Genomic DNA, 8,443 nt, shown 5'->3' on the forward strand with positions numbered 1-8,443 from the left:
AAGAAGTTTATGTATTGACCTACCTAAAAGGACATGAAGTGTATAAAACTAAAATGACTAAATTACGAGTGGTTGAATGTAATTAAGCAAGGAAGGTACTAATTTTTTGTCCTTATTTTCTTAGCATGAAATATAAAATTGGGGTTGCTAAGTATATAGATAGAATAAGGCTTTAAAACATTATGTGTGTATTAATAACATTTGTATAATAATAAGGCATAAAGCATTTCTACATATTACATCACATTTTGAAGATCCTACTAGCCAGTCTGGTAGGCAGAGATATTTTTCTGATTACTATTTCAGCAGTTTCCGTCGAGCTTGATTTTAGAAATTCGGTGTATTTGCTCCACAGAAGAGTGTTAGTGGAACTTATTCTTCTCAGTTATTTCCACTACTCATTTAATTAGAGAGAGAGAGAAAGAGAAGCCAAGTATGTGTGAGTTAATCTCTCGGTCTCCGTGGTTGTTCAATACAGGTACGAAAAGAATATGGCAAGTGCTTCAGACACTCCTATTGCTGCGGCGGCCTCCCAACCGAGAGCCCCCACAGTTCAGTGAAGGCATCAACCACCAGAACTAGTGCTCGGTATTCCTCTGGCACACAGGTAACAAAGAACTTGACAGCATCTTTAATTAACCTTCTTTATAGAAAGCCTACTGAGACATGTTGTGTTCAGATGCACTAATTGTCTCCTCATTAATAATGATCTAGGTAGCAAATACTTGCTTTTTTAGTATTTTGGTCTTAATTTCTTCTTAAGTATTTATTCAAGGTGTTTCTTCAGGTGTGAACATCATTTTTGAGAGCTCTCCTTCTTTAAGAAGTATATGATCATCATTTGGATACCCTAAGTTCTCGTGGTGGGCACTCACTGAACATTTGTTGAATAATCAGTCACCTCCACTTTTTAAAAAGGCCGTTAAAAAAAAAACTTCTTAAGAGTGGAAGATTAAATATTCTTTAGTTCTAGACTTCCTTAGTTTTAGACCAGCATCAACACACATTCCTTTTTAAAGGCCACCAGATAATCCTACACAGGTTGTTTAGGGTAGGTCTTTATGTGACTTTCGGAAGGTGAGCTTGGGGAAACTAACATAACATATGTTTGCTATTTTATGTTAATAGAGTCGTATAAGAAGGATGTGGAATGACACTGTGAGGAAACAGTCTGAATCTTCTTTTATCTCAGGCGACATCAATAGCACCTCAACACTTAATCAAGGTCAGTTACTAGGAAAATTTGAGCCTACAATATAAATTTTGTTCCTTTTGCCAATTTACAATAATTCTAGAGAAAATACTGATTTATTTTTCCCCTCTCAAATGGATTTATATCACAGGCTCTTAAACCTGTTGAGTCAACTTTTATCCTTTATAAAAGTACATATAAATTCATCTTATTCAATAATGTAATGCAAAAAGAATTTCAAAACTCCACAGTAACAGAACAAGGCAGGAAAAAGTAATTACTAAGAACATACTTTGCCACAGATTAAAATGTTTTCCTTTAGTGAATACAGATTTTTCTTTTCTGAGACATTTGCGAACGTTTTCTTTTTAAAATATTAATATAGTTAGAATAACTCCTATTCACGTTAAATAGTGCCAGTTTTGCGGCGAAAATTCTTATTTGTAAAATTATTTTATCTTACACTTCCTTCCAAAAGTAAAAAATAAGTGTCAAAAACATTTATAGTATATCTTCATAAGCAAATAATTAAAGACATGAGAATCTACAAAGCAGTTTTTTCTATTTGAATACTATTTTTAATCTGTTTACAACTTTAAACTCATATGAACAATATAATGCTTACTTAAAATAAGCTGGCAAATAAAATAATTTAGCAGGATAAGGACACAAGTGCACAGAGACACACAAAATCCTGAGTGCAAGCTTAGTTAATTTGAATTTGGTATGAAAAAATCATGTTATCTTATGTATACATATCCTTAAGAAGGTAATTTATCCAGGTAATTTGTCTGGATGTACTGATTTGTAATATAATAGAACATGTTATATTTTATCACAAATATTAAAGACATTTTCCACTGTTGACATTGTTCTGATGAGATTCTGGTTTAAAATGAAGAAAGGAGTATGTATGGCATCAAAACCAACTTGAATTTTAAAATATTTTTAGTCAAATTACATTAGCGATGCAAAACATATGTTTGATAAGTATTGAAAGGTTTGTAATTTGTCAATTAGAATGAGTGAAATGTGTGTTTATTCCATTGCTCTGATGTTTTACCTAATTCTGTTAAGATGACTATCAAAAAGGAAATGAATTATTCAGTGATTCATTTTTGAAACCTGGCAAATAAGATTACAGAATGAAAATTCTTACTGTATGGAGTTTGTGAATGGTCTAATAATTGATTATACACACAGTCTCTTTCTCCCCACCTCGGCATGCGAGCTCTTGCATTTACTAAGAGAAGCTTTGTGCAGTGTGTCATACTTTTTACTTGTTTGTGGAAGTTGTTTTTCCTCCTGCTTGTGTCAAAGTTGGTATTAACACAGATGTTTTCATGAGGGATAATCCCACACCTGTAAATTCTGAAAGTTTGAGATTCCCTCTTCTGGGCCTCAGTGGTTAGGTTTTTAATATTAAGCAGTAACATCTTGAAACATAATGTTGATCTCTGTGCATTTAATTGCCATTTTTGTTTAAAAGTGATTTTGTATAAATTAGTAAATGTCATCCTCAGCAGGTGTTTACTTGGGGGACTTAGAAAGCACCTGTGAATTACTGAAATTTACCTTCCCTCTCCCCTTTCTCCTTCAAATTAGTAGTTCAAATACAGTCAGAAAATTTCAGCACATTATCCGTTGCCAACTTGTCTGCTACCCTTGATGAATACAAAAAGTACTTTACTGGAACTGTAACACAAAAATAAGAGAACTGATGTATTTTTTTCTGTTTCTTTGCTTTAGGAATGACTGGCAATTACCTACTAACAAACCCTCTTCTTCGACCCCACGGCACTAACAACCCCTATAACACATTGCTCGCTGAAACAGTTGTATGTAATGCCCCTTCAGCTCCTGTATTTAACTCACCAGGTGTGCTTATACTTACAAATAAAACTACCTTTCTCTGCTGCTAAACAGAGCTCTGATCTTTGCCCTTTTTCTAAAATACTTGTTGCCATATATTTATTATTACATCTTTAATTTCTCAATTTAAAAAATTATGGTATTGCCCATGCCAGGCTTCTAAAACTGCACTATATTATAGTAAAAATTCAGTCATGATAGTATTTACCAATAATTATCCATGTTTTTAACACAGGTGGCATAAATCTTAATATATTATTACAGGACTGACATCACATGGTCCGAGAGCCCATCTTCAAGATTTATATCATTTAGAGGTATCCTATCTATGTAATATACTGTTTAGTTTACTCTAAAGCTTGCAGACAGAATTTGCTTCTGAAATGAATTAGCTGATAAAGATAATTTGGATGCCTAGGTATAGAAAACTACATCCAGTATTATCAATGTAACCAAACTATAGTATAGTGCAGCTTTATGGTAGTGTTTTTTTTTTTTTTCTTAAAAAAAACTTTGAGAATGAAGTTAATATTAGTCAGTTTACGCCTTTAGTTTTTTATTGGGGGAGGGGGAGAGATTGTCACTAACCCATCCTGTATTACTATGTTTTCTAATAGCTTATTAAAAAAATTAATATTAACACAGTTTTCAAGATTTCGGTGAAAGTTATCACATAATTACTGCTAGCCTATGATATTTATTTGTGGTTGACATTTGCCACTAAATTAAACAAAGAACTTTGTTTCCGTTTTTTTTCCTTAAAATTCTTTTTTAACGTAACTGCAGTTTCTCTTTTCATTCTCTTGTTTTTCTTACTTTCCTTATGCTTTCCTCTAGCAACCTACAGAGAGACAAGTATGGGAGTCAAACTTAACTTTGCCTATCAAATGTAAATTTTTTCAGCATGATTTTTAACCGGCACAATTCAAACATAACTAGCAGTCATGAAGTAGACTCAGCGGGCAAGTGGTTCACAATTTCCAACGAAACTATTACCAAATTCAAACAGTACATCTGTCTGTACTGTCTTTTCTCAGTAATAGAGGTCTGTAGCAAATGCTGTCCATACTTAAGTATATGCAATGCTGAAATAATTTGCTCTTTAAAGCCTGAGGTGCTGTCAACCAGAATGCTTAATAATTGACTTATCATTTCTGCATTCCCACAGTAATCTTGCTACAGGCTGTGGAAAGTCTTCAAGTGAATTGCCTAAACTTGGGCAGAAAAAGTTACCTCTTCAAAACCAGTCAAAGATGTGCTTAAATCTGCAGTATATCATAGAAAACACCTTTTGCATTATCCAGTATATTTTTTATATTCATTAAGCAATGATAAAAAGAAAGAAAAATGGCAAGATCGAACCTCGAGAGGGGAAACAAATACTAGCAAGTGATCTATGTGTCACCTATAACTTAAAACACCAGATGTTTTCTAAATAAAGATGGTGGCACAGGCATGAATTTAGCAAGCTAGACCATTATGTCAATCAAGCTAAAGGAAGCCTTACAAATACTATTGTAACTTCATTTTGTTATACGTGGAGCCTGATAAAAATGAAACTGTCAGCTTTTCCAACGTAGAAGTTGGATCAGAGTTTCTAAAATAGCACGAGTCACCGACAGATACACCCCCCCACACACACACACGTTCTCATTTTCTGCTAATGAGGAGTTATTGAACAATGCCCATGTACTTATTGGTCATGAAATCGAGTTTTCTAGGATAATCTGCAGCTTTAAGAGTGGAGTCAGCACTAAAAAGGGAAATTTCCTATTTTTTCCAAGAATGAAATTTTTCCTCGACTCCTCCAAGCCTTGCATACAATGCAGCAGCCGCACAGTGGCCAGTCTCATTCAGTAACATCATTTCATTCTTTTTTTTTCCAGACCTATCTGTAAACAAGTGATTTTTTTTTTCTCTAGGATTTTGAGAATGAATAACCTAACTTTACATGGTGCAGACCATTTAATTTTCTCTAAAACTTTTTATCTCCATTTGCCTGAGAAGCACTGTGATGTCTTAGTTTACATGTTTATGTGTCTGTAGAAAATACACCTCTGATTCCAAGAGAGCATGTTACCATCTTTTTTTTCCCCTTCTAAACCTCTTTTCATACCTTCAGCAGACTTATCCAATCTTTCATTCCTTTAGAGATAAAAAATATAATTAGCCAAGGCTGACACCCTTTTCCCATTCCATAGTTAATATCTCTTATTGGTTTGATTTCTGTGACCCATACTTAAGAAATCTCTAACATTTCTGCGTCTAACCTTCATGCCCATGGTGTGTCTGTGGGCCAGTCTCGTACAGTAGACTTTGCTGGTTCATTCGGTGCTGCCACTGTGGCTGATGCAACTGCAGGGCTGCAGGCAAACTTTGACCATTAGGAGCCTGGGGCCATTGCGATTAGAGAGAGTATTAGTACCAAAAGAAAAAAAAAATCAAAGTAATAAATATTAAATGAAAAAGCAAAAGGCTGCTATTGCTGGTAATCTAATTTGTTGAACCCTTGCTCTGACTAAGTTGCTGAGAAGCTTAGAAATTCTTCATCATGTTACAATAAATCATTTTACTTTCTTTTATATATCAGCTACTCTTAGGCCAGATAGCCTGAGCAGACAGACATGATGTGAGTTGTCCAAAGTGAGTCATTCCACCTGCTGTCTATCGTGTTGTTGGATGGTGCTTGTGGGCCCTTGGTCCAGTCAGTATGAGAGATGGCTGTCTTTGTTTCACATGAATTCTTTGTATCTGTCCATTTTTTTTCATTCTTTTTTTTACTTCATCTCCAGAAAAAGGAAATGTTAGAATGTTGTTTAAAAAGTTGCTTGCCAGTTATGTGGGTTTATGTTGTACATTTGCCTTCGGTTTTTGTATGTGACTTATTCCTTTTTAATTTAGTGTTGTTTAGGACAAATTCTGTTAATTTTATTTTTATAAACCATAGTCTCGTACTTTAAAATGTAAATGTCACTAATGAATTGCTTTGCATTAACTATGCAAGGGCATGGAGTGAAGTCTTCTTTGTAAAGAGTGTCAGAGAGTTGACCAAAAAAATCAATCAATTGATAACCACTGTCTCCCCGAAATTGATGAAGTACTATCCCGTATGCCATCTTCCCTCCCTGGAAAATAGTATTATTCTTTCACACTTTTTCCTATTACCTAAGGGGTCGCAACTGTTTACAGTTGGGAATGCGGGAAAGCCTGGCACTGTTCAAGGGTTAGCTTTTAAATACAACTTTGTCCTGAACGACATTAAAGAGTTTTGTATGAAAGAAGTAAAGATTCTTTGGGAAGGAACAGAGGCAGTAACGGACCCTCCCCCCTTTGCCGTTCCAGGACATTCACTGAACAATGCCAGGGATACAAGTGCCATGGATACTCTACCGCTAAATGGTAATTTTAACAACAGCTACTCACTGCGCAAGGGGGACTATAATGACAGCGTGCAAGTCGTGGACTGTGGACTCAGTCTGAATGATACTGCTTTCGAGAAAATGATCATTTCAGAGTTGGTGCACAACAACCTGCGGGGCGGCGGCAAGACTCACAACCTCGAGCTCACGCTGCCAGTCAAGCCTGTGATTGGGGGCAGCAGCAGCGAAGATGACGCGATCGTGGCCGACGCTTCCTCGTTAATGCACGGCGACAACCCGGGGCTGGAGCTCCATCACCAAGAGCTCGAGGCGCCGCTCATTCCTCAGCGGACTCACTCCCTTCTGTACCAGCCCCAGAAGAAGGCGAAGCCTGAGGGGACAGACAGCTACGTCTCCCAGCTGACCGCCGAGGCTGAGGACCACCTGCAGTCCCCCAACAGAGACTCTCTTTATACAAGCATGCCCAACCTCAGAGACTCTCCCTACCCGGAGAGCAGCCCGGACATGGAAGAGGACCTCTCTCCGTGCAGGAGGAGTGAGAACGAGGACATTTACTACAAAAGCATGCCAAATCTTGGAGCTGGCCATCAGCTTCAGATGTGTTACCAGATCAGCCGGGGCAATAGTGATGGTTACATAATCCCCATTAACAAGGAAGGGTGTATTCCTGAAGGAGATGTTAGGGAAGGACAAATGCAGCTGGTCACGAGTCTTTAACAGTGCAGCTAAGGAATTCCAGGGGCCACAGGCAAGTGTTAATAAAGACTCTGTTGGCCCACTGCAGCTCCCTCACACTCTGCTCGGAGACATGGCTCTGTTGACCTGTGGTTCTCCAGTGTAAAAAGGTGACTGAACCTTGAAGTTCTGTGAATTTTTATAGAACGTACAAAAACTTTGTATATACACAGAGTATACTAAAATGATTATTTGTTACAAAGAAAAGAGATGCCAACCAGGTATTTTAAGATTCTGCTGCTCTTTAGAGAAATTGTGAAGCAAGCAAAACAAAACTTTTCCAGCCATTTTACTGCAGCAGTCTGTGAACTAAATCTGTAAATATGGCTGCACCGTTTTTGTAGGCCTGCATTGTATTATATACAAGACGTAGGCTTTAAAATCCTGTGGGACAAATTTACTGTACCTTACTGTTCCTGACAAGACTTGGAAAAGCAGGAGAGCTATTCTGCGTCAGTTTGGAGCTCGCTGCAAATCTTTTACATTAAGGCAAAGGTTGAAAACATGTTTAACCACTAGCAATCAAGCCACAGGCCTTATTTCCTATGTTTCCTCAACTGTACAATGAACTCTTCTCATGAAAGATGGCTAAAGAAATTATATTTTGTTCTATTGCTAGGGTAAAATAAATACATTTGTGTCCAACTGAAATATAATTGTCATTAAAATAATTTTAAAGAGTTTGAAGAAAATATTGTGAAAAGCTCTTGGTTGCACATATGTTATGAAATGTTTTTTCTTACACCTTGTCATGGTAAGTTCTACCCATTTTCACTTATTTTCCACTGTACACAGTGTTCTGCTTTGACCACTTAGTCTTTATTCTTACATTTAAATTTCTTATTGCCAAAAGAATGCCGTTTATGGGGGAAAAAAAACTCTTCGAAGCCAGTTACGCCATGCCTTGCACAAATGTGGTGAAATCTAGAAAAGAGTGTGTGTTACCCCTCTGTTTATTCTTGAACAGAGGGCAATGAGGGCACTGGGCACTTCTCACAAACTTTCTAGTGAACAAAAGGTGCCTATTCTTTTTTAAAAAATAAAATAAAACATAAATATTACTCTTCCATATTCCTTCTGCCTATATTTAGTAATTAATTTATTTTATGATAAAGTTCTAATGAAATGTAAATTGTTTCCGCAAAATTCTGCTTTTCTTTTCATCCCTTTGTGTAAACCTGTTAATAATGAGCCCATCACTAATATCCAGTGTAAAGTTTAACACGGTTTGACAGTAAATAAATGTGAATTTTTTCAAGTAGTT

The 8,443-nt window shown here is 36.4% G+C and overlaps 1 protein-coding gene across 15 annotated transcripts in view; it reads left to right on the forward strand.

The window, feature by feature from the left end:
* Positions 1-8,443, forward strand: part of ADGRL2 (adhesion G protein-coupled receptor L2) — a 268,676-nt gene extending 260,233 nt beyond the window's left edge. For 7 of the 15 annotated variants that reach the window (XM_027575091.2, XM_027575093.2, XM_027575092.1 and 4 more), the window contains 4 exons: positions 479-607; positions 1,129-1,225; positions 2,942-3,070; positions 6,407-7,161. In XM_027575091.2, coding sequence (XP_027430892.1) covers positions 479-607; positions 1,129-1,225; positions 2,942-3,070; positions 6,407-7,161 — 1,110 coding nt within the window. Of the gene's footprint in view, positions 1-478; positions 608-1,128; positions 1,226-2,941; positions 3,071-3,299; positions 3,382-6,406 lie in introns of all 15 variants that reach the window. The other 8 variants (XM_027575099.1, XM_027575110.1, XM_027575103.1 and 5 more) reach the window with 7 other exon arrangements.

The sequence above is a fragment of the Zalophus californianus genome, chromosome 4 (assembly GCF_009762305.2).
Source record: "Zalophus californianus isolate mZalCal1 chromosome 4, mZalCal1.pri.v2, whole genome shotgun sequence".
Classification (NCBI taxonomy): domain Eukaryota; kingdom Metazoa; phylum Chordata; class Mammalia; order Carnivora; family Otariidae; genus Zalophus; species Zalophus californianus.